Genomic DNA, 26612 nt, shown 5'->3' with positions numbered 1-26612 from the left:
AGTAACGGAGCGTGGAAATAACCGACATAAAAGGTGTCTGGAGTACTTTAAGACTATTACGGACTTCTATGGCTTTGATTCATCAAGACCAGCAGATTTCACGCAACAGATCTCTTTAGAGACTCAGATGCAGATGTGTAGATAGCGAAAATAGTGTTGTCCAGGTTTTACACAAATGTCTGCAGTTACTTGGAGCCGGGGATCATGTGACCACAAGTATGTGATTTGCCTACTCCTGGTCACATTCTAACTAGACTTGCCCGACTTCGCCTAATACAAGAGAATCAAGTGAGGCCATGCACGTCTAGTTGGAATGTGTCCGAAAATATGCAGATCTCATAATTGCTTTCACATGACTGCTTGATCTTGCTGTCGGAAACTGAGTCTTGACAGTGCACTGTGCACAGTGAGGATTCAAAAGCCTACAGTTGCATAGAGTGACTGAAGATGTTTGTGCCAAACCTGAACAACCTCTTTTAAGACCATTGTCTTGAATTGGACTGAGATACAGTACCACATGCAGCCTTGGTGACAGACTTGGTACAGAGATCGCTACTACAGTGAAAGGATGAGGTTCTCCAGTATCATCATGGCTTTTTGTGTCTCTGATCTTGCATGTACTTTGGTTTGCAAAGATCAAATATTGGCTGCTGATAGGCTGCTCTACTACTACTACTACTACTACTACTACTACAGTGCCTTGCAAAAGTGTTCGGCCCCCTTGAATTTTTCAACCTTTTCCCACATTTTAGGCTTCAAACACAGATAAAAATGTTAATGTTATGGTGAAAAATCAACAAGTGGGACACAATTGTGAAGTTGAAAGAAATTTTATTGCTTATTTTAAAAAGAATAAACTGGAAATTGGGGCGTGCAATATTATATGGCCCCTTTACTTTCAGTGCAGCAAACTCCAGAAGTTCGAGGATCTCTGAATGATCCAATGTTGTCCTAAATGACTGGTGATGATAAATATAAGTCACCTGTGTGTAATCAAGTCTCCGTATAAATGCACCTGCTCTGTGATAATCTCACTGTTCTGTTTAAAGCACAGAGAGCATCATGAAGCTCAAGGAACACAACAGGCAGGTCCCTGATACTGTTGTGGAGAAGTTTAAAGCCGGATTTGGTTACAAAAAGATTTCCACAACTTCAAACATCCCAAGGAGCACTGTGCAAACGATCATATTCAAATGGAAGAAGTATCATACCACTGCAAATCTACCAAGACCCAGCCGTTCCTCAAAAATTTCATCTCAAATAAGGAGAAGACTGATCAGAGATGCAGCCAAGAGGCCCATGATCACTCTGGATGAACTGCAGAGATCTACTGCTGAGATGGGAGAGTCTGTCCATAGGACAACAATCAGTCATACACTGCACAAATCTGGCCTGTATGGAAGAGTGGCAAGAAGAAAGCCATTTCTCAAAGATATCCATAAAAAGTGTTGTTTAAAGTTTGCCACAAGCCACCTGGGAGACACACCAAACATGTGGAAGAAGGTGCTCTGGTCAGATAAAACCAAAATCGAACTTTTTGGGCACAATGCCAAACGATATGATTTGGCATAAAATCAACACAGTTCATCACCCTGAACACACCATCCCCACTGTCAAACGTGGTGGCAGCATCATGCTTTGGGCCTGCTGTGGCCTGCTATTCTTCAGCAGGGACAAGGAAGATGGTTAAAATTGAATGGACGATGGATGGAGCCAAATACAGGACCATTCTTGAAGAAAACCTGTTGGAGTCTGCTGAAGACGTGAGACTGGGACTGAGATTTGTCTTTCAACAAGACAATGATCCCAAACATAAAGCAAAATCTACAATGGAATGGTTCACAAACATATCCAGATGTTAGAATGACCAAGTCACAGTCCAGACCTGAATCCAATTGAGAATCTGTGGTAAGAGCTGAAAACTGCTGTTCACAAATGCTCTCCACCCAACCTCACTCCGCTCCAGCTGTTTGCAAGGAAGAATGGGCAAGAATTTCAGTCTCTCTCGATGTGCAAAACTGATAGACACATACCCCAAGCGACTTCAGCTGTAATCGCAGCAAAAGGTGGCGCTACAAAGTATTAACGTAAAGGGGATGAATAATATTGCACGCCCCAATTTTCAGATTATTTTTTATAAAAGTTTTTAAAATAAGCAATACATTCGTTCTACTTCACAATTGTGTCCCACTTGTAGTTGATTCTTCACCATAAAATTACATTTTTTATCTTTTATGTTTGAAGCCTGAAATGTGGGAAAAGGTTAAAAAATTCAAAGGGGCCGAATACTTTCGCAAGGCACTGTTTGTCATCTCATAGACTGGTCTGCTCCTGTGACGTAATTAGTGGTTACTGGTAGGCTGCTCTACTCCTGTGATATAGGGTACCTGCACACTTTAGCGACGCAGCAGCGATCCCACCAGCGATCTGACCTGGTCGGGATCGCTGCTGCGTCGCTACATGGTCGCTGGTTAGCTGTCAGTCAGGCAGATCTCACCAGCTACCAGTGACCAGCCCACAGCCAGCAGCGACGTGCAAGCAACGCTGCGCTTGCACGGAGCTGGCGTCTGGAAGCTGCGGACACTGGTAACTAAGGTAAACATCGGGTATGGTTACCCGATGTTTACCTTAGTTACCAGCGCACACCGCTTAGCTTAGCGTGTGCAGGGAGCAGGAGCCGGCACTGGCAGCGTGAGAGCTGCGGAGGCTGGTAACGAAGGTAAATATCGGGTAACCACCTTGGTTACCCGATGTTTACCTTGGTTACAGCTTACCGCAGGCTGTCAGATGCCGGCTCCTGCTCCCTGGACATTCAGGATTGTTGCTCTCTCGCTGTCACACACAGCGATGTGTGCTTATCAGCGGGAGAGCAACAATAAAAAAAACGAACCAGGGCTGTGTGTAACGAGCAGCGATCTCACAGCAGGGGCCAGATCGCTGCTCAGTGTCACACACAGCGAGATCGCTAATGAGGTCACAAAAACCGTGACTCAGCAGCGATCTCAGTAGAGATCTCGCTGTGTGTGAAGTACCCCATAGTCAGTAGCTGCTGATTGGCTTCTCTGCTCCTTTGACATAATCAGTGGCTGCTGATAGGCTGCTCTACTCCAGTGATCTAATTAGTGGCTGCTGATAGGCTGCTCTACTCCGGTTATATAAGGCCCAGTCACACACAACGACTTACCAGCGATCCCGAAAACGATGCGACCTGATAGGGATCACAGGTAAGTCGCTGGGAGGTCGCTGGTGAGATGTCACACAGTCAGATCTTACCAGCGATGCAGGAACAATACAGGTGGCAGTAGCGACCTGCAGGGCCGGATTATAGGCGGGGCAGACGGGGCTTCAGCCCAGGGGCCCCCACCACAAGAGCCTCTGAGGGGGCCCCCACCACCATCTGTGTGTCCGCCATTTTATTAAAGTTGCAGTGGTTCAAGACTGCACTGTACCTTTAAGGTATTTCAATCCCGGCCATCACTGTGCTGCAGACACGCCCACTGCACGCTGTGTGGGCTGCGTCTGCCAGGATGACGTCACCGCGCTGCTGTTTCTTCCTGCCGTAGAGGAGCTTGTGGGAGGACCGGAGGTCTCAGTGGATCCCGGTAAGTATGAGGTCATTAATCATGGTGCCGGCCGGGCAGGAGGCTGCAGTGAGGAGGGAGCAGGACGCCGCTGATAACTCCAGACTGGTTCCATAGTGTCAGCGGCCACTCTGCTATCAGTGTGAGTTATTGCAGGAGTGTGAGCTGCTGCAGATCAGGTCGGGCTGTCAGTGCCGGGTCATCGGCCTCATCCCTCCCCTGCAATAACTCACACTGACCTCCAGCACAGACAGCACTACACAGATCCTGCACTGATCACATCTGAGCCTGCAGCACACATTACACTATATGGCCCATATTACATATAGAATATGTGAGGTCCTGTAGGCCCAGGTGTGATCAGTGCAGGGCATTGTATATCTGTGCACATGGTATACCACATCCAGCGTACAGAGCAATGTGATATACTGTGCACATGGTATACCACATCCAGTGTACAGAGCAGTGGGATATACTGTGTACACACATCAGATGGTATATAATAATGTGTATATTGTATAACATCTGGTGTCTGTATCACAGTATATTGTGTACCAGTCATGTATTCTCCTGTACACTGTACAGGGGCGTACCTTTGGGGAACATGCGTCATATTTGTCCCTGCACAGTAATCAGGGGGGCACCATTACCATTAAAAAGTGTGAGGCAGCAGTATGGTGGGAGAAAATTGTAAGTGGAGAAAAGTGTGAGGGGCATAGTATAGAGCAGGGGTCGGGAACCTATGGCTCGCGAGCCAGATATGGCTCTTTTGATGGCCGTATCTGGCTCGCAGACAGGGCTCCTACCTGTCTATGGGCAAATGCCGGGGCCCTGGAGAGCCGGGGGGGCCCACTCGGCCTCGTCAGTTCTCCTGTCCCTTGGCCGGGGCCCACTCGCCTTTATAGTTCTGCTGCCCCCGGCCGAGTTCCGGGGACCGCAGTCCTCGGCAGCAATCTGCGGCGCCGTCACTTTAAGGCGCGCAGACATCCTGTTTTGAATTTCATCTATGGGCAGAGCTACCGCCTTCTCAGTCCCACAGATGAAGGAGGCGAGCTTCTGTCCGGCGCTGTGTGGGCCCCCTCTCCACCATGACCTAATCGGGTAAATGCCCTCCCCGCCTCCCCATTATGGGCCCCGGTGAGCTGCTTCTAACCCCCCAGATGTATGCCCTGCCAATCCCCCCCCCCGCCGATGCCGCGGGTGCAGGCCCCACAGAGCAGCAGAGTTGTGTGTATTTGTCTGTATGTAGCAGAGTTGTATGTGTTTGTCTGTATGTAGCAGAGTTGTATGTGTTTGTCTGTATGTAGCAGAGTTGTATGTGTTTGTCTGTATGTAGCAGAGTTGTATGTGTTTGTCTGTATGTAGCAGAGTTGTATGTGTTTGTCTGTATGTAGCAGAGTTGTGTGTGTTTGTCTGTATGTAGCAGAGTTGTGTGTGTTTGTATGTAGCAGAGTTGTGTGTGTTTGTATGTAGCAGAGTTGTGTGTGTTTGTCTGTATGTAGCAGAGTTGTGTGTGTTTGTCTGTATGTAGCAGAGTTGTGTGTGTTTGTCTGTATGTAGCAGAGTTGTGTGTGTTTGTCTGTATGTAGCAGAGTTGTGTGTGTTTGTATGTAGCAGAGTTGTGTGTGTGTGTGTTTGTCTGTATGTAGCAGAATTGTGTGTGTTTGTCTGTATGTAGCAGAGTTGTGTGTGTTTGTCTGTTTGTAGCAGAGTTGTGTGTGTTTGTCTGTATGTAGCAGAGTTGTGTGTGTTTGTATGTAGCAGAGTTGTGTGTGTGTGTGTTTGTCTGTATGTAGCAGAATTGTGTGTGTTTGTCTGTATGTAGCAGAGTTGTGTGTGTTTGTCTGTATGTAGCAGAGTTGTGTGTGTTTGTCTGTTTGTAGCAGAGTTGTGTGTGTTTGTCTGTTTGTAGCAGAGTTGTGTGTTTGTCTGTTTGTAGCAGAGTTGTGTGTGTCTGTTTGTAGCAGAGTTGTGTGTGTTTGTATGTAGCAGAGTTGTGTGTGTGTGTTTGTCTGTATGTAGCAGAGTTGTGTGTGTTTGTCTGTATGTAGCAGAGTTGTGTGTGTTTGTCTGTTTGTAGCAGAGTTGTGTGTGTTTGTCTGTTTGTAGCAGAGTTGTGTGTGTTTGTCTGTTTGTAGCAGAGTTGTGTGTGTTTGTCTGTTTGTAGCAGAGTGTAGTACCATTGTTTCAGTCCAGTTGTGGCTTTATACAGCAGGGAGGAGCATTCCTTGCTGTACTAAGTGAACATTGGAGCGATTGATCTGTCAATGGCCCTTTAAAAACATATTGTACGGCTCTCGCGGAATTATATTTCAAAATATGTGGCGTTTACGGCTCTCTTAGCCAAAAAGGTTCCTGACCCCTGGTATAGAGCCTGGGTAGTGGAGGGGGGGGGGTAGCAGTATAGAGAAGGGGCAGCATGGTGGGCAGTGTGAGGGCACAGTATGGAGGGCACAGTATGCTGAGGAGGGGGAATGCAAGACTGAGGTGAAGTATAGTGACTATATAGTGAAGGAGGTAGGCAGTATAGAGAAGGGGCAGCATGGTGGCCAGTGTAACGGCACAGTATGGAGGGCACAGTATGCTGAGGAGGGGGAATGTGAGACTGAGGTGCACTATAGTGATTTTGGTACTGAGGGTGAGGGGAGTATAGAGAGGGGATAGCATGGGGAACAATGTGAGGGTACAGCTCAGGAGGGGGAGTGTGAGGAGGAGGCACAGTATAGACATTTGGAAGTATAGTGGGTACACAATGTAGAGGACGGTGTGAAGAGGGGGCCCAGAACTGAAAGAAGAGGTCATGTACCATAAGAATGACATTGTGTGGGTCATTTTGTGCAGGGAGCACAGTGAGGGGCAATTATTTATTCAGACGCACAGTGTAGGTCATATATTTATATTTAGGAGCATTATAATCATTCTGCTATTTATTTTAAGGGCATAATGTTGAGATGTGCTGCAGAAGACCCGGGAGGTCTGCAGAGAGGAGCTGTAGAAGACCCGGGAGGTCTGCAGAGAGGAGCTGTGGAAGACCCGGGAGGTCTGCAGAGAGGAGCTGTGGAAGACCCGGGAGGTCTGCAGAGAGGAGCTGTAGAAGGCCTGGGAGGTCTGCAGAGAGGAGCTGTGGAAGACCCGGGAGGTCTGCAGAGAGGAGCTGTAGAAGACCCGGGAGGTCTGCAGAGAGGAGCTGTGGAAGACCCGGGAGGTCTGCAGAGAGGAGCTGTGGATGTGAAAAGTCATCATGACGTCTGGACAAGATGGAGAAGAAAGAATAAGATGACTCCGATCAGGGAAGATGTCACCTACAAGGTACCTGGATGTGACTGTATGTGTGTGATACTCAATGCTTCTCATCAGGACTGTGGTTCCTGTATGGTCCAAAGTCTGATAAATACTGACAACTCCCAGCATTTTCTTACAATTGTTAAGGACATACTGGGAGTTGTTAATTCATGTGATACAAATGTATATGGGGATGTGACATTACAATATATTGTTGTAGTAAATGTGGTACTGTAGTCATGTATTGGTGGTTCTGGTGATATATTCGTTTACTGATGAGGGTGCTAGTGATGTATTTTGGTATTGCTTTTGGTTCTGGTGCTGTACACCGTGTGCAGAATTATTAGGCAAGTTGTATTTTAGAGGATTTTTTTTATTATTGATCAACAGCAATGTTCTCAATTAGCCCAAAAGACTCATAAATATCAAATCTTAATATTTTTGGCAGTTGGAGTGGGGTTTTTTAGATTTGGCTATCTTAGAAGGATATCTGTTTGTCCAGGTAACTATTACTGGGCAGAATTATTAGGCAGCTTAATAAAAAGCAAATCTATTCCCATCTCACTTGTTTATCTTCACCAGGTAAACCAATATAACTGCACAAAATTTAGAAATAAACATTTCTGACATGCAAACACAAAACCCAAAAAATTAGTGACCAATATAGCCCCCTTTCTTTCTGATGACACTCAGCAGCCTACCATCCATAGATTCTGTCATTGCTTGATCTGTTTACGATCATCATTGCGTGCAGCAGCCACCACAGCCTCCAGACACTGCTCCGAGAGGTGGACTGTTTTCCCTCCCTGTAGATCTCACATTTTATGAGGGACCACAGGTTCTCTATGGGGTTCAGATCAGGTGAACAAGGGGGCCATGTCATTATTTTTTCATCTTTTAGACCTTTACTGGCCGGCCACGCTGTGGAGTAGTTGGATGCCTGTGATGGAGCATTGTCCTGCATGAAAATCATGTTCTTCTTGAACGATACCGACTTTTTCCTGTACCACTGCTTGAAGAAGTTGTCTTCCAGAAACTGGCAGTAGGTCTGGGAGTTGAGCTTCACTCCATCCTCAACGCGAAAAGGTCCCACAAGTTGATCTTTGATGATCCCAGCCCATACCAGTGCCCACCTCCACCTTGCTGGTGTCTGAGTCGGAGTGGAGCTCTCTGCCCTTTACTGATCCAGCCTCTGGCCCATCCATCTGCCCATCAAGAGTCACTCTCACTTCATCAGTCCATAAAACCTTTGAAAAATCAGTCTTAAGATATTTCTTGGCCCAGTCTTGAGGTTTTATCTTATGTTTCTTGGTCAGAGGTGGTGGTTTTTCAGCCTTCCTTACCTTGGCCATGTCCCTGAGTATGGCACACCTTGTGCTTTTTGATACTCCAGTAACGGTGCAGCTCTGAAATATGGCCAAACTGGTGGCAAATGGCATCTTGGCAGCTTCACGCTTGATTTTTCTCAATTCATGGGCAGTTATTTTGCGCCTTTTTTGCCCAACATGCTTCTTGCGACCCTGTTGGCTATTTGCCATGAAACGCTTGATTGTTCGGTGATCACACTTCAAAAGTTTGGCAATTTCAAGACTGCTGCATCCCTCTGCAAGAATCTCACAATATGGACTTTTCAGAGCCCGACACATCTCTCTTCTGACCTATTCTGCCAAAGGAAAGGAAGTTGCCTAATAATTAAGCACACCTTATATAGGGTGTTGATGTCATTACACCGCACCCCCCTCATTACAGAGATGCACATCACCTGATTTACTTAATTGGTAGTTGGCTCTCAGCCTATACAGCTTGGAGTAGGACGACATGTATACAAAGCATCATGTGATCAATATACTCATTTGCCTAATAATTCTGCACACAGTGTATTTATGTACATTTTACTGATTCTGATCCTGTACACACGTAGCAAGCCATAATTTGTAAAATTACATGACCGCAAGGGTTTCTACATTATGTTAGTAGCATTAAAGGGGTTGTCCAGGTTTGTGATGAAAGTTTCTATGTGACTGCAGACTTCTGAATCCTCAGTGTGCACACTGCACACTGTCACGACTCTCCGATGCCAGCAGTGAGAGCTTGAGGGCATGTAACTATTGAGTGAGGCTGCAGACGTCTAATTTGAATGTGGCCGGAAGTAAGCAAATCGCATACTTGCAGTCCCATGACTACTTGCTCATGGCTCGGGAAAATCATGACAGTGTGCAGTCCGCAAGCTGTGAGAATTCAGAAGTCTGCAGTCATATAGGATAACAACAAATTTTCCTTGTCGACCTGGACAACCCCTTTAATAATAAAAGTAAGCCCCGTAGCATGCCCAATCCAACAACCTGTAATATACTCAATGTAAGGATTTAGCTCTGCTTGCTAATTCCAGAAGTGGTCACATGACCACTTGCAGGTCATTTTAATACTTTGAGTCACAATTAGCTTCTCTTCCTGCTTCTCTTTATGGGCTGTAGTATTTCACTGAACATTGAGAAAATTCGGAAGAGCAGCTCATCGGCACGTGTGAAAATGGCGTATGAGCGGTCACATGACAACTACTCAAACCGCATAAGCCGTGTATAGAAGGGGGCGCCAAACTGAACTCCTACTCCATGGACAGGAAAACCTAGATCCACCTCTGATACAGTGTATGGCATACCGTGTACAGACATCAGCTGCTATGTACTACTCCGGAGATAATACAATAGAGAGCACATTGTGATTTTCAGCAACCATTGCTGCCAGTGAGAACTTTCCCTTTATTTATTTTTACTATTCCTTCGCTGTCTTAACATTGGGATCAATAAAAAAATGTGAGTAACTTTCTGTGTATAAGTGTACATGTGAATGTGGCAGAACAGGATAAGATCCATGCTCAGTGGATTTATTTCTAAATGCTTCAGTTCGTGCTCTACTGTTACGGCTAAAAATGTTAACGTTATGGGGCCCCCACCAGATTTTCTGCCCAGGGGCCCCCACCAACCTTAATCTGGCCCTGGCGACCTGTATAATGATCTCAGCAGTCACTGTGACCCTGTCACACAGTGTCAAACACAGCGATGTGTCCTGCCCAGCAGGACATTGCCTTTGAAGAAAATGACCTGGACCATTCGGCAACGACTAGCGATCTCACAGCAGGGGCCTGATCGCTGGTAGGTGTCACACATAACGAGATCGCTAACGGGATTGCTACTGCGTCACCAAAATGGTGACTCATCTGCGATCTCGCTAGTGATCTCGTTGTGTGACAGTACCTATAGTCAGTGGCTGCTGATAGGCTGCTCTACTTCAGTGATCTAATTAGTGGCTTCTGATAGGCTGCTCTACTCCAGTGATCTAATTAGTGGCTGCTGATGGGATTCTCCGCTCCTGTGATCTGGCTGCTGATGGGCTGCAGCGCTCCTGTGATTTAAACAATGTTACGAGCACGGCAGAGGAGCAGGGTGGGTATGATTTTCCTATTTTATTCACCATTCACGACACTGGGGGTATTCATAACCTATCCACCCCCCCAAATAACGTCTCTGAAACTGGAGCATTCACATGTTGGTGCAGTACTGAAGTAGTAATGGTCTAATCCCTGCTCTGTCGTCCGCTTTAGAAGGTAACTTGTTTGTAATATTGCAGTAAAAAATTAAAGTGAAGTACGGTAGAAGTGTATGCCGAGGACGATCAGACATCATAAAATACAACTTGACAGCACTGAATTATCAAAAGCTTTTCCTTTCGATGTCGGTGTATGAGTTTGCCCTGAACACAAAATGAATGCAATTAAATAAAATGATGGTGGGTGGCAGCGCGGCATCCTGACACTGTCGTCTTGGGTAATGGCGATGTCTGGGTTGTGGTAAATATTATACATAGATTTGTATTCCGCCGAGTTCTGAGCGCTGTGTTTTAATTTTGCTTTATAGCATCCAGCAGAAGGCCTAGCTAGAGGTTACTCAACCGTGGTTATTTTTTATTAAGCCTCCTGGTTTTATCCGAGAACTGCCATAGATTATTAGACAAAAACGGATTTGGGCTGGTGTTTTTATTTATTTCCATTAGGATGGCAGAAATGCGGGTGTCACATCTGAAGATGAAGCATGCTATTCAGCGCACCCAAGCAGCAGACAGGAATGCGAGGAAGGTGATCAAAGAGCGTCATTACTCTCACATCTGAAAAGTGGGACTAAAAATGGAGTGAGTTGTGGGCTGCGAGACAGCCCCGCACCAGCATCCTTAATAAGAACAAGATTATCTCCCGCAGTAAAACCTCCCAGCTATTGCTTTCACAAAATAAGTGGCTGATTATTCTGCATCGCATGAGCTGCATCTTGGAGAATATGGAGTCACTAAAAGGTGATGGATACAATTTATTAGTGAGTCAACCTTAGCGTCTGCGTACTTGGGTAATTTCTGGATTACACTCTTGCTTAATAGCTCATCTCACAAGTGGGGAGACCGCAGGCAGCAGCGCTTGCATATGTTAATTGGATGTAACCGATGCTATATATCTGCTGTGGAGGTTGAAGGGCTTGTTTTCTTTGCAGGTACGGGTCAAGGCGAGAACGAGTGGGAAAATAGAACGGAGAATGTGACATTCGGGATCTCGGCATTAGGCCCTGTTCCCGTTTTGCTTTGCATTTTCTTTCTAGGTCTACATGTCCTGACCGCGGCTATTAAACTGCTGCCATCGGCTACGTACAAGTTAATCGGCTGTCTGTTAATGGCATGTTTAGTTAGGCTGCCTGCACTTCATTACACACAGAGGGACCATTAATGACCATTGTTCTGTGCCTGAAGAAGCTCATTGTTTTCGGCAGCAGATGTCCAGTTTACACAGGATGATGTGCTACCATGAACTATGATGTTTCTTTTTTCCACCAAGCATTCTTAAAGGGGTTGTCCACTGCTAGGACAAATGCTTCTGATTCCATGTTTTAGTTGGGTAAAGTATTAAAGCCTATACTCACTTCCCATACCAGTGCCGTTCCAAAGGTTGCACGGTTCACATTCCGGGGGGGGGGGGGGGTGTCACATGATGTTACGCGAGCCCCACGTCCAATCAGCGCCGGCTTGCTTTGGGATCCTACAAAACAGGAGAAGGACTTGGATATTCTCATTACAAATAAGCTGAGCAGCGGTACTAAATGTCAAGCAGCAGCTGCTAAAGCAAACACGATTTTAGGGTGTATAGAAAGAGATTAGATCCCGTGATCCCAAAGTATTGTTACGCCTTTATAAATCACTTGTAAGGCCACATCTGGAATACGGGATCCAGTTTTGGCCTCCGCATTTTAAAAAGGACTTTCAGAAGTTAGAGTCAGTTCAAAGGCGGGCAACTAGACTATTACAAGGAATGGAAGGCCTCCCATATGATGACAGGTTGAAAAAGTTAGATATGTTTAGCTTAGAAAAAAGACGTCTCAGAGGAGATCTCATTTATATGTATAAATACATGTGTGGTCAATATAAAGGACTGGCACATGACTTATTTCTTCCAAAGACAATACTAAGGACCAGGGGGCACTCACTGCGAGTGGAAGAAAAGCGATTCCGACACCTAAATAGGAAAGGGTTCTTTACAGTTAGAGCAGTCAGACTGTGGAATGCTGACCACAAGAGGTAGTAATGGCAGATACTAGAACAGCTTTTACAAAAGGGCTGGATGATTTCCTCAGTGCACATAACATTGTTGGTTATAAATGACTTGGGGACAAAATGTTGAATTGGTGGAGGAAGGTTGAACTAGATGGACCTAGGTCTTTTTTCAACCTATGTAACTAAAAAAAAAAGCGTCATCATACAAGACGTAGGTAAAAAAAAAAAACAGTAGTAGTTGGTGTAGTCAGGGAAGGGTAGGGAATCTTTAATGCAGCTGTATTAGAAATTAGCTTAGATTGAGGCAATAAATAGGGATTAGATTGAAATTTCTTCAGCCTTCGGACTACCACTTTAACTGACAGATGCCCTATATATGATGACTATACGTTTTCATGGTGTATATAGACATATGGATTCAGTTTAGGGTAAAAGTTTTATTTTGTGAAGAATAGTGATAGAAGCGCTAATAGGGTTTTACCCGATAAATAACAGGTTAGTAATGTAAATTTAATACTCACCCAAAATGGTTGTGAAGGGTCACAACCACCATAGATAGAATAGGATAATGGCGGCTGCTGCGGCCCCACGTGCAGGAGTCTTAAGTGTAAGAGGAGAAAAAGGGGTTAAACCCGCGCAATCCGCCAAATAAGATGTAGAGATGTTGATAGATTAATCACTCTTTTATTCCATAGGTCTACGCGTTTCAAGGTTCAACTTGATTTTCTGGTCCTGAGGAAGAGGTCTCTGTACCTTGAAACGCGTAGACCTATGGAATAAAAGAGTGATTAATCTTTCAACATCTCTACATCTTATTTGGCGGATTGCGCGGGTTTAACCCCTTTTTCTCCTCTTGCACTGAAGATTTTGTGAAGAATGTAATTGTTACAAAAATTATGCCGGGTTTTTCATTTTTTTTTTTGCAATTTTATTTTAGCTTGTCAGCAGTACTGATAACAAAAATAAAGCAAAACCCTTTTTTATATTTATATTACAGTAATATAGTTGTAGATCATTTCAGGACCACAGTCTCCGCTACTTACAAGTGGATTTATCACGTGAAATCAATGTTGAAACTTTTTCTTTTTATTAAGTATTACCAGACTAATTAGATAGGAGTGTTGCCTCAGATGTCTCCGAACCTTGGTTTTAAAGATAACTGCTGCCAAGAAAAATACATTTTTTTTTTCCTATGGCGGTGGAATATTTTTCAGCAATGAGCGCTAATTAATTGGTTGCCTACATGTTGCTTGCTGTAACGTGTTTTCCAAGGATGATGGTTTGTCCTTTGATACAATTAGCTGTGTGTCTCCTTGAAATCGTTCAAAAGTCTTTTTAAATTAATGGAAAAAAAAAGTTAACTATTTGATGCTCCAGATGGCAGCGCGTTGTATTAATACACAATTAAATGTGAGTATAGTAGCGGTATCTAAAAGAGACTTTAGCTGGATTCTTGAATCTATGTTTCGCCCTCTGAGATCCCACATATAAGGCTGTTGGGTTCAGATATCGAGACCGCACATCACAGTCCTCGCCTAGACTGCAGAATATAGGTGTGACTCCGGCTTTATGGGGTTGCGGATGGGTTCCTTAGATTGGCATTTTAAAGAGGACTAGCCACCAGGATTTTCCTATATAAACTAAAGCCAGATCATGAGGACCTGACTGCTGGACCTTTATGCCAGATAAGTGACTACCGTATATTGTGGATGGCAATTTCTGTTATCAGGAGTTTTGATTTAATGTTTTTCACTTTTGGTGCACATATTTTGTGTAGTGTAGGGAATATCAGGGAGTTCTTAGGGTCTCCCTTCGGTGACAACCCTAGGGCGCCATACCCTCCATTGACAGATTTTCCTTGACTTCAATAGTCATCGTTTTGTAATCACTACTGTGCGCATTGGCTGCAGTATTGCTCTGCATGGTCTGGCTATAGATCAGGGAGCAGTGGGCATAATTACACCACGATCACTGTGTAGTAAGTGCTGACTCTTCACAGCCCCTGGCACCGGCTATAGGGACTGGAAGCGAGCCGCTGCAGGTCTTCCTGCAGCAACACTTCTTCCTGCAGCAACACTTCTTCCTGCAGCAACACTTCTTCCTGCAGCAACACTTCTTCCTGCAGCAACACTTCTTCCTGCAGCAACACTTCTTCCTGCAGCAACACTTCTTCCTGCAGCAACACTTCTTCCTGCAGCAACACTTCTTCCTGCAGCAACACTTCTTCCTGCAGCAACACTTCTTCCTGCAGCAACACTTCTTCCTGCAGCAACACTTCTTCCTGCAGCAACACTTCTTCCTGCAGCAACACTTCTTCCTGCAGCAACACTTCTTCCTGCAGCAACACTTCTTCCTGCAGCAACACTTCTTCCTGCAGCAACACTTCTTCCTGCAGCAACACTTCTTCCTGCAGCAACACTTCTTCCTGCAGCAACACTTCTTCCTGCAGCAACACTTCTTCCTGCAGCAACACTTCTTCCTGCAGCAACACTTCTTCCTGCAGCAACACTTCTTCCTGCAGCAACACTTCTTCCTGCAGCAACACTTCTTCCTGCAGCAACACTTCTTCCTGCAGCAACACTTCTTCCTGCAGCAACACTTCTTCCTGCAGCAACACTTCTTCCTGCAGCAACACTTCTTCCTGCAGCAACACTTCTTCCTGCAGCAACACTTCTTCCTGCAGCAACACTTCTTCCTGCAGCAACACTTCTTCCTGCAGCAACACTTCTTCCTGCAGCAACACTTCTTCCTGCAGCAACACTTCTTCCTGCAGCAACACTTCTTCCTGCAGCAACACTTCTTCCTGCAGCAACACTTCTTCCTGCAGCAACACTTCTTCCTGCAGCAACACTTCTTCCTGCAGCAACACTTCTTCCTGCAGCAACACTTCTTCCTGCAGCAACACTTCTTCCTGCAGCAACACTTCTTCCTGCAGCAACACTTCTTCCTGCAGCAACACTTCTTCCTGCAGCAACACTTCTTCCTGCAGCAACACTTCTTCCTGCAGCAACACTTCTTCCTGCAGCAACACTTCTTCCTGCAGCAACACTTCTTCCTGCAGCAACACTTCTTCCTGCAGCAACACTTCTTCCTGCAGCAACACTTCTTCCTGCAGCAACACTTCTTCCTGCAGCAACACTTCTTCCTGCAGCAACACTTCTTCCTGCAGCAACACTTCTTCCTGCAGCAACACTTCTTCCTGCAGCAACACTTCTTCCTGCAGCAACACTTCTTCCTGCAGCAACACTTCTTCCTGCAGCAACACTTCTTCCTGCAGCAACACTTCTTCCTGCAGCAACACTTCTTCCTGCAGCAACACTTCTTCCTGCAGCAACACTTCTTCCTGCAGCAACACTTCTTCCTGCAGCAACACTTCTTCCTGCAGCAACACTTCTTCCTGCAGCAACACTTCTTCCTGCAGCAACACTTCTTCCTGCAGCAACACTTCTTCCTGCAGCAACACTTCTTCCTGCAGCAACACTTCTTCCTGCAGCAACACTTCTTCCTGCAGCAACACTTCTTCCTGCAGCAACACTTCTTCCTGCAGCAACACTTCTACTTAAAGTGGAACCGTATGGGTAGCAAGGTGGCTCAGTGGTTAGCACTGTTGCTTTGCAGCCCTGCTGTCCTGTGTTCCAATCCCAACAATGTAAACATCTGCAAGGAGTTTGTATGTTCACCCCGTGTTCTCGTGGGTTTCCTCCGGGTCCTCTGGTTTCCTCCCACAGTCCAAAGACATACTGCTGGGGAATCTAGTGTGTGATCCCCAGTGGGGACAGTGATGTCTGTAAACGATTACCATTTTTTTTTTCTTTGGGGGGGGGGGTCATTTCCTTTTAACTAAATTATGGTGGAATAAAAATCATAACACGCCAACAAAAAAAGTTTTTATCGCCAAACAGCTAAAATGACCCAACGGTACAGGATCTTCTCAGCAGTTCATAGTGACCAGATTGACAAAGTTGGTCTTCACTGCAGCTCCTAAAGTCCATTTCTCCTGCTAGGGTAATCTCAGAGAAATAAGATTAATAACAAGCTTGAAAATGTATGCTAAGCAGTAAACATGAAATATTGTGTGAAAAGAAGTCATGTACTATATAGTGGTCACACATTTGGCACAAGGTGGAGGGGATCTTCCTTCCTTGGTATTGGCATGTCCACTGAATTCATTAAAGAGAACTATATACAGTATATACTGGCTTCTTGGGTCCCCTCCAGGCTCTGTTTGTCACAACACTTTTTTGTTTCCTTTTATCGCTTTTATGAAATTTTGCCTGAAAATCGCTGAACACCGTTCTCATCTCCTTGGTATCCATACCAGGTATACGAGTATTGGTGTACCTTGAAGCTCGTGGGTCACGAAGCACAATCTCCTACAAGACCCCCAGCTATTATTATTTATTTATTTATTTATTTATAGAGCACCATTAATTCCATGGTGCTGTACATGAGAAGGGGTTACATACAGAATACATATACAGGTTACAATAGACAGACTAGTACAAAGGGAAGAAGGCCCTGCCCTTGCGGGCTTCCATTCTAAAGGATTTTGGGGAGGAGACAGTAGGTGGGGTGTAGGTTGGGCGGCAGCTCCGCGCGGTGGTGGGGCGGCAGCTCCGCGCGGTGGTGGGGCGGCAGCTCCGCGCGGTGGTGGGGCGGCAGCTCCGCGCGGTGGTGGGGCGGCAGCTCCGCGCGGTGGTGGGGCGGCAGCTCCGCGCGGTGGTGGGGCAGTGGAGTCATTGAAGACTATAGGCATTTCTGAACAGATGAGTTTTTAGGTTCCGTTTGAAGTTTGCAAGTGTAGTATATAGTCTGCCGTGTTGAGGCAGCGAGTTCCAGGAAACTGGGGATGCTCAAGAGAAGTCTTGGAGTCAGTTGCGTGAGGAGCGAATGAGAGCGGAGGAGAGCAGGAGATCTTGGGAGGACTGGAGATTACGTTTTGGAGTATAGCGAGAGATTAGTTCAGAGATATACGGATGAGACAGATTATGGATGGCTTTGTAGGTCAGTGTTAGTAGTTTGAATTGAATACGATGGAAGATTGGGAGCCAATGGAGGGATTTGCAGAGAGGAGAAGCAGGGTGGTATTGAGGAGCCATCACAAGCGTGTATAGTACTGGTCTTTTCTCCTAAATTTAAGGTCCTTTGTCCCCTCCCATAGACTCAAGGCACAACTGCAACTTCTGCACCCACTATAGTTGTAGCCCTATAAATGAAGGCGCTTGCAACTTGCAACCGTGGTATAGGTCTCTGCCCTCCGGGCCCCAGTAGGTCTGAATCAAACCAGTGATACGAGTATACTTCAAATTGTATTCTTCTGTCTTCATTCATGAGTAGTGAAATGTGATGTCTTTAGTAACCTTTTTGCAATTTATTTTTTCTTTTTTAGATTGGGAATCTTGAGAATTACTACCATTTTTATCACAGCAAGACTATTAAGCGGTCAACCTACAGCAGCAGAGGAACACACAATTTTCTTCAAATGGATCCAGATGTAAGTAATGGTCATCTTCAGTAATTTATGGCCAGTGATGATCTGGTTTATGAATAATCTGAACTTTTTACTATAGTTATTTTTATGTGACCTTTTATCATAAACTAGAAGGTGGACTGATTCTAACGTATCGGGTAGTCTAGAATGTGTATGTAGGTTAGCAGATTGAATAATAATGTAATGGCTGGTGTCACAATTGATGAAAATTTTAATATTATAATTTTTGCCAGTTGTATGTGACGAAAGGAGTCGGGGGCGGGAGCAGCGATAGCGGAGGCGGGCGGGGGCCATGTGTGCGGGTGGGCGGGACTATGTTTGCAGGTGGGGCGGAGCCGAGTGGGGCCATGTGTACGGGGGAGAAGCCGAATGGGGCCATGTGTACGGGGGGGAGGAGCTGGGGGACGTCCGTGCCGGGGACTGCATGACTGGGGACAGGTGACTATCCAGGTGTGTGTGTGTGTGTGTGTGTGTGTGTGTGTGTGTGTGTGTGTGTGTGTGTGTGTGCATTCAGTGTATACATGTGGGGGGGTTAAGCAGAGTGGGGTAATGTGTGGGGGGTATGTGTCGGCGGGGTTGCCAGTGTGGGCTCCCAGGGGTGCAGCAATCACAGGGAAGTCGGGGCTCCATGTGGGTGCGGGGAAAAGTGTCGGGCGTCGGCCTGTAGTTCGGGCTGTTCAGTTAGCTGAGCCGTTGGTTTGCAGGATCTTTAGCGTGCGCGGTATGGTGACGGTTGTCACTGTAATGACGTCATTTTGGAGCAAGACAGACAGAATAAGGCAATTTTATGTGTATGTATGTATGTGTATGTATGTATATATATATATAGATAGATAGATATATGATATATATACAGTTAGGTCCAGAAATATTTGGACAGTGACACAAGTTTTGTTATTTTAGCTGTTTACAAAAACATGTTCAGAAATACAATTATATATATAATATGGGCTGAAAGTGCACACTACCAGCTGCAATATGAGAGTTTTCACATCCAAATCGGAGAAAGGGTTTAGGAATCATAGCTCTGTAATGCATAGCCTCCTCTTTTTCAAGGGACCAAAAGTAATTGGACAAGGGACTCTAAGGGCTGCAATTAACTCTGAAGGCGTCTCCTTCGTTAACCTGTAATCAATGAAGTAGTTAAAAGGTCTGGGGTTGATTACAGGTGTGTGGTTTTGCATTTGGAAGCTGTTGCTGTGACCAGACAACACGCGGTCTAAGGAACTCTCAATTGAGGTGAAGCAGAACATCCTGAGGCTGAAAAAAAAAGAAAAAATCCATCAGAGAGATAGCAGACATGCTTGGAGTAGCAAAATCAACTGTCGGGTACATTCTGAGGAAAAAGGAATTGACTGGTGAGCTTGGGAACTCAAAAAGGCCTGGGCGTCCATGGATGACAACAGTGGTGGATGATCGCCGCATACTTTCTTTGGTGAAGAAGAACCCGTTCACAACATCAACTGAAGTCCAGAACACTCTCAGTGAAGTAGGTGTATCTGTCTCTATGTCAACAGTAAAGAGAAGACTCCATGAAAGTAAATACAAAGGGTTCACATCTAGATGCAAACCATTCATCAATTCCAAAAATAGACAGGCCAGAGTTAAATTTACTGAAAAACACCTCATGAAGCCAGCTCCGTTCTGGAAAAGTATTCTATGGACAGATGAGACAAAGATCAACCTGTACCAGAATGATGGGAAGAAAAAAGTTTGGAGAAGAAAGGGAACGGCACATGATCCAAGGCACTCCACATCCTCTGTAAAACATGGTGGAGGCAATGTGATGGCATGGGCATGCATGGCTTTCAATGGCACTGGGTCACTTGTGTTTATTGATGACATAACAGCAGACAAGAGTAGCCGGATGAATTCTGAAGTGTACCGGGATATACTTTCAGCCCAGATTCAGCCAAATGCCGCAAAGTTGATCGGACAGCGCTTCATAGTACAGATGGACAATGACCCCAAGCATACAGCCAAAGCTACCCAGGAGTTCATGAGTGGAAAAAAGTGGAACATTCTGCAATGGCCAAGTCAATCACCAGATCTTAACCCAATTGAGCATGCATTTCACTTGCTCAAATCCAGACTTAAGACGGAAAGACCCACAAACAAGCAAGACCTGAAGGCTGCGGCTGTAAAGGCCTGGCAAAGCATTAAGAAGGAGGAAACCCAGCGTTTGGTGATGTCCATGGGTTCCAGACTTAAGGCAGTGATTGCCTCCAAAGGATTCGCAACAAAATATTGAAACTAAAAATTTTTTTTTGGGTTTGGTTTATTTGTCCAATTACTTTTGACCTCCTAAAATGTGGAGTGTTTGTAAAGAAATGTGTACAATTCCTACAATTTCTATCAGATATTTTTGTTCAAACCTTCAAATTAAACGTTACAATCTGCACTTGAATTCTGTTGTAGAGGTTTCATTTCAAATCCAATGTGGTGGCATGCAGAGCCCAACTCGCGAAAATTGTGTCACTGTCCAAATATTTCTGGACCTAACTGTATATAGATATATATATATATTATATAGATATAGATATAATCTATAGATATAGATATAGATATATATATCTATATATATCTATATATATATGTATATCTATATATAGTATATCTATATATAGTATATCTATATATAGTATATCTATATATAGTATGTCTATATATTATAATATAATCTAAATTATGAGAGAGATGTATACACTTTAAGTATGGTTTCTCAATTTTTCTTACATCTTTTAAAGCAGTTTCTAATTATTCAAATTTGTTAAAATACATTAATTTTTTACCAAATATTTACATTCTTGTACCATTGATCCACTTGGATAATGTAACAAACCTTCACAACCGGCGATTTTACCTTATTCCTGACTAGGTATGTACTAGTTTTTCATACATGTCCTTTTAATGGCTCTAAAAAGTTTTGATGTTTAAAATGTTTGCCTTCTTTTATTTCTATTAGTAACACAATAATTTATATGAATTGTTTCATTCATTTATTTATTTATATAATCTTTTTTTTTTTTTTTTTTATTATTGGTGGAAAATGTAAAACAATATAAGAAATGCCATTTTGGGAGGTTTTTATAATCATTTATTTCACCCACTGTGCCTACCTAAAGTCTTAAAGAAGTGGTTCACCCATATTTATTATTTGCTAGATCGATATTATGTTGAGAAACTATGCTTCTCTCAAATACCTTATGTTGGCAATAGTTCCTGTGAGTGGCCCTATTGCAGTCTGCTCTTCCCAATCGCCAGACCCCCGGGCTCTGTGACCTCGGGGATCCGGTGATGTCACGTCAACTTCCTGATCACGTGACATCACCGCGGCTGGCTGCAGTCTTCCTGAATCACTAGTCTGGTGGGTGGTGTTTCACCGCTCGTCACAGCCCAGCGTGTCTCCTGCTTGCAGCGCTTTGCTGTGAGGCAGGAGGGAGCTGGGAGCTGATGGGCTGTCACACTGGGCTGTTCTGAGCAGTGAAGCACCGCCCACAGTCAATCACTCACGGAGACTGCGGCCAGCCGCGGTGATGTCGAGTTAGCAGGAAGTTGACGTGACATCACCGGATCCCCGAGGTCACGGAGCCCGGGGGTCAGGCGATTGGGAAGAGTGGACTGCAATAGCGCCGCTCACAGGCACTATTGCCAACATAAGGTATTTGAGAGAAGCATTTTCTCACCATATCGATCTAGCAAATAATAAATATGGGTGAACCACCCCTTTAAAGGGAATCTATCGGTAGGGTTTTACTATGGTAATTTAGCTCTGTGTATACGGAAATCAATTATAAACCATTTCTTCCTTTTTTACGAGGCGTACTACTGTCTGACAGCCAGCTCCCTGCTCCTGCAGCTGCGTACTCATGAAAGCAGTGCACTTTATTCTGCATAGAATTTATAAAATGTCAGTAATGTCGTTGCAGAATAAAGTGCAGATCAGCTAGACATTTACAGTCAATGGATTGTTTGGAAATGGTTAAAACCTTAAATCAGTGTTAGGATGTTACATACTATAGCCAAAGAGCACTGATGTCATTCCGCATCTCATAAGAGAGTGAGTTGATCTGCAACTTAAATGAGGATGAATTTGGTAAGGTTCCTGATTTTTTTGATGAAGTCCTGACATATTGTATGAAGTCAAGATGTCCATCTCAAATTTTGGACCAGGAATAGCAAGTAATCTTTAAAGGGAACCTGTCAGGTGCAATATACACCCAGAATCATGAGCAGATCTGGGGGCATATTGCTAATCCCTGTCTAAAGGCCCAGTCACACACAACAACTTACCAGCGATCCCGAAAACAATGCGATCTAATAGGGATCACAGGTAAGTCGTTGGGAGGTTGCTGGTGAGATGTCACACAGTCAGGCCTTACCAACGATGCAGGTCACAGTAGCGTCCTGTAAAACGATCTCAGCAGTCACTGTGACCCTGTCAAACAGCGTCAAACACAGCGATGTGTTCTGCCCAGCAGGACATTGCCTTTTGAAGAAAATGGCCTGGACCATTCTGTAACGACTAGCGATCTCACAGCAGGGGCCTGATCGCAGGTAGATGTCACACATAACAAGATCGCTAACGGGATCGCTACTGCGTCACAGAAACTGTGACTCAGCAGTGATCTCGCTAGCTATCTCGTTATGTGTGACTGTACCTTAACTGTCCCTGTATACACTAGCATAAAGAGATCTTTAAAAAAAGTATTTCTAAAGATCCTATATGATATGCTAATGAGCGCAGGGACTAGTCTCAAGGGCATTAGTTCCTGCGCTCATTCCGCAGTCTTAGCAGTTAGTACGCTCACAGGGGTGTGCTACCATGCTATTCAATGCAGCATCATCGGTAGTGATGTGTGTACCTGTGTTCCTGTGACCGTGCTTCTGAATGCCGGGCACTTCCGGTCATTCACATTATGCAGCTGTGTACGTGTCCCAGCTTCAGAGAGGTCTAGAGAGCATGACGAAGTGCAGGGACTTCTGATCAGCAGGGAAAGAAGGTGATCCAGCTCAGCTGTGGCAAGGTCCGGCATGCAAGGATAACACTCTGGTAGTGCAGGGATCCAATAGAAGAAAAAAAATAATCCAGTTTTCGGAATAATATAAAATCTTGTGCAAGCTTTATTTTAAAGGACGTAAAAAATACTTATCATTACAAGGACAAAATAGGGAGCCCATGTTCGGCTACGCGTTTTGAACGCTACCTGCTTTTTGTCAAGCCATCTTCTGATCAGCAGCCACAGCGAACACAGGTACTCGCGTCACCGGAGGTGCTGCAGTGAATAGCATATTAGTACGCCCCTGCTAACACCATCGTATAGTTTAGTTTTAAATTCCTGCAGTCTAATTCTCTAAAGCTGTACCTGTAATGGACATCAGTTTCATACAGAATTGGTATGATATCTGTCAGAGGCCACAAGCTCAAAAAAAGGCTACCTCGGACAGACTAGGCTCAATCCATTCCATCTGGCAGATTCCAGAGAAACCTCGACCACCTTTTAACCGCCTTAGGCTGCTTTCACACTACGTTTTTTTAACATGCGTCAGGAACGTTTTTTTGCTGCAAAAGCGGATCCTGCTTTTACAGCAAAAAACGCATGCTAACGCATCTGTTATTTTGCAGGATCCTGTCACTGGATGTTTATGGGCGGGCATTGGAGTCATGTGATCGGGAGTGAGGGGAACTAAACGTGCCAGACTGGGAGCCGGCTTCTGACAGCTGCAGACGCTCGTAACCAAGGTAAACATCGGGCTTGGATACCCGATATTTATCTTGGTTACGAGTGTCTGCAGCTGCTAGGAGCAGGGCTGCCTGCACACGTTACCAACGTAAACATCGGGTAACTAAGAGAAGTGGTTACCCGATATTTACCTTGGTTACGAGTGTCCGCAGCTCTCAGGTGGGAGAGAGAGGGAGGGAGGGAGGAAGGGGGAAAGACAGAGATAGAGGGTGAGGGAGGGAGGAGGAGAGAGAGACAGATCACGCGAGACTGGTTCTGGGCATGCTCAGTACAAAAGCAGGATCCTGTTACAACGCAACTCAACGCATTCTGCTAGGCAGGATCCAGCGCTCATTGAAATGCATTGCAGCTCGCGGCGCAATGTGAAGGATCCTGTGAGATGCGTTATTTTGACAAAGGTAAAAAACGCTACAAGTAGCGTTTTTGAAACATGTTAAAATAACGCAAAAGTACGGATCCTGTGTCTAACGCATGCGAACGCAGGTGGACGCGAGTCCATTGCAAATGCATTGAAGTGAAAACGCATTTGCACTGGATCCGTTTTTCCGCTAAAAAAACGTTATGGACGGATGTTAAATAAACGTAGTGTGAAACCAGCCTTACAGAGATCCAATTTATTGATTCTACGGACTCTGGCTTTTATTTTGGCTGCCCACTTATCTAAAAAAAAATTGTCATTGATGTGACTTCTCAGCTTTGACCGCCTGTCTCTGGTTCGCTCTTCCAGACAGCACAACAGAACACTGGAAATATAAGACCGAGCACAGAAGCTAATATGTCACTTGCTGAAAGCAATCGAATAACTGGCAGCCGGGGTTTATATAGCAGGAAACTCCGCCCATGCCTCCCAGCAGAGAGCATTACCTACCAGCTATCTGCATCACAATAGCGAATAACACTGGGGAGACTAGTCTCTGCAATCTGAAACCTAAACACCCACACACTGACAGCATCCAGCAGTAACCATACTGTTACTGCAGCACCACCTAGTGACCAGGGCAGGGGTTTCAGCAGCATATTCAAGCACTTATGTGACAATTTGCTTTGATCAGAAGCCAACATGTGGTTTTCTGCAAGACCTATTCAGTTAATGGGACTGAAAAAAAAAATGTGCTGTATCAATAAAGATAAAAAAAGAAAACCCAACTTCATATTAGTGAGCCTAAAATATTGTCCTTTTTTTTTTTTTTTTTTTTTTTTTTTTTATTTATTTCGTAGATGTCCAGGTAAGCTATACTGCAAATGTAATGTGATCTGGCCCTGCTATTGTGTGTTCACTTTAGAAATATCAGTAATTTTACCCAATTTGTTTCATCAGTTTTGCCCTCTGAAGGCAGCAGATCTAATTGTAGCAATGTTCCGGGAAATAGTCTCGGCGGGGTACACTTGTGGCTATATCTTCCATACTCTACACACAGAGAAGAACATGTTGCTAAAAGTGGGCTTTACACACTACGATATGGTTAATGAATTATCGTCAGGGTCACGGTGTTTGTGACACACATCCGGCCTCATTAACGGTATCGCAGAGAGTGACACTTATGAGCGACCTTAAACGATCGCAAAAGCGGTCAAAATTGTTTGCCGCGGAGAGGTCATCCTGAAACAAAAAAATCATTTTCTGCTTATTAGCGATGTTGTTCCTCGTTCCTGCGGCACCACACATCGCTGTGTGTGACACCGCAGGAGCGACGAACATCTCCTTACCTGCCTCCACCGGCAATGCAGAAGGAAGGAGGTGGGCAGAATGTTCCGTCCGCTCATCTCCGCCCCTCCGCTTCTATTGGCTGCCTGCCGTGTGACATCGCTGTGACGCCACACAAACCGCCCCCTTAGAAAGGAGGCGGTTCGCCGGCCAAAGCGATGTCACAGAGCAGGTATATGCTAGCGATGTCGCAGCGTGTAAAGCCCGCTTAACTCTACTCACATACGCAAGCTACATGTTTCTTGCAAATACGCTGAGTTTTCTGTGCAGATTTTTCCCATAGTCTTGTTTTAGTTGTGGAGAATCCAAAGGTATAAAACTTATGTGGTTTTAGTTGATTTCTGCAGGGGAAACGCAACAAAAATACCTATAATCCACACATGACTATATAGATAAAATATTGTAAAAGCTAAATACCTGTAATGGCCAAAACAAAGCGATTTTTATTTAAAGAGGTTGTTCATTACTTTACAATAGTGGCCACCTTTCTATAAAACTAATAGAGAAGGCTTGTTCTAAATACCTTGTTCAGCCAATTCTGCCTCTACGCGGCGCTATTGCGGTCCTCTCATCCCCATGAAGTGACCCCCGGTCTCTGTGACCTCTGAGATCCGGTGATGTCACGTCAACTTCCAGCTGACCCGACAGCACCGAGGCCGGCCCCAGTCTTCCTGAGTAACTGGGCTGTGGGCGGATTTTCACCGATCAACACAGCCCAGCATCACAACACAGCATCTTGCGCTCCCTCCTTCACAGCACTGCAGGAGAGATGCTGGGCTGTGATGCTGGGTTGTGACGAGCGGGGAAACTCAGTCCACATACCAGTCACTCACTGAGATTGGGGCCACCATGGTGATGTCTGGCCAACTGGAAGTTGACGTGTCCTCACTGGCTCCCAGCGGTCATGGTGCATGCGGGGGGGGTGAACGGACAGCAATAGCGCCGCTTACAGTCAGAATTGGCTGAATATGGTATTTAGAAAAAGCCTTCCCTATCAGTTTTACAGAGATAGAAACTATTGCAGAGTAGCGAACCACCTTGACATGACATACCAAAACAAAAAAAACCACAGCGTCAAAAATGTGATAAAAACGCATATAAAAAGGTGCAATGAAAAAACCAACTGACCTGATAACTCACCAAATACTCCTCATGGGAATGTAGCCTGAACTTGATTCCTCAGCGAGTTAATAGTCTTTATTTCTGCCTCCTTTGTAGAACAC

The 26612-nt window shown here is 45.0% G+C and overlaps 1 protein-coding gene across 1 annotated transcript in view; it reads left to right on the top strand.

Annotated features, from left to right (window-relative positions):
• PCSK6 (proprotein convertase subtilisin/kexin type 6) overlaps window positions 1-26612 on the top strand; it is a 390964-nt gene that overhangs the window by 97388 nt on the left and 266964 nt on the right. Inside the window, exon 2 of the mRNA XM_075346016.1 lies at window positions 17839-17943. Coding sequence (XP_075202131.1) covers window positions 17839-17943 — 105 coding nt within the window. The remainder of the gene's footprint in view (window positions 1-17838; window positions 17944-26612) is intronic.

The sequence above is a fragment of the Anomaloglossus baeobatrachus genome, chromosome 4 (genome assembly GCF_048569485.1).
Source record: "Anomaloglossus baeobatrachus isolate aAnoBae1 chromosome 4, aAnoBae1.hap1, whole genome shotgun sequence".
Lineage (NCBI taxonomy): Eukaryota > Metazoa > Chordata > Amphibia > Anura > Aromobatidae > Anomaloglossus > Anomaloglossus baeobatrachus.
This window is presented reverse-complemented; position numbering and strand designations above follow the sequence as displayed.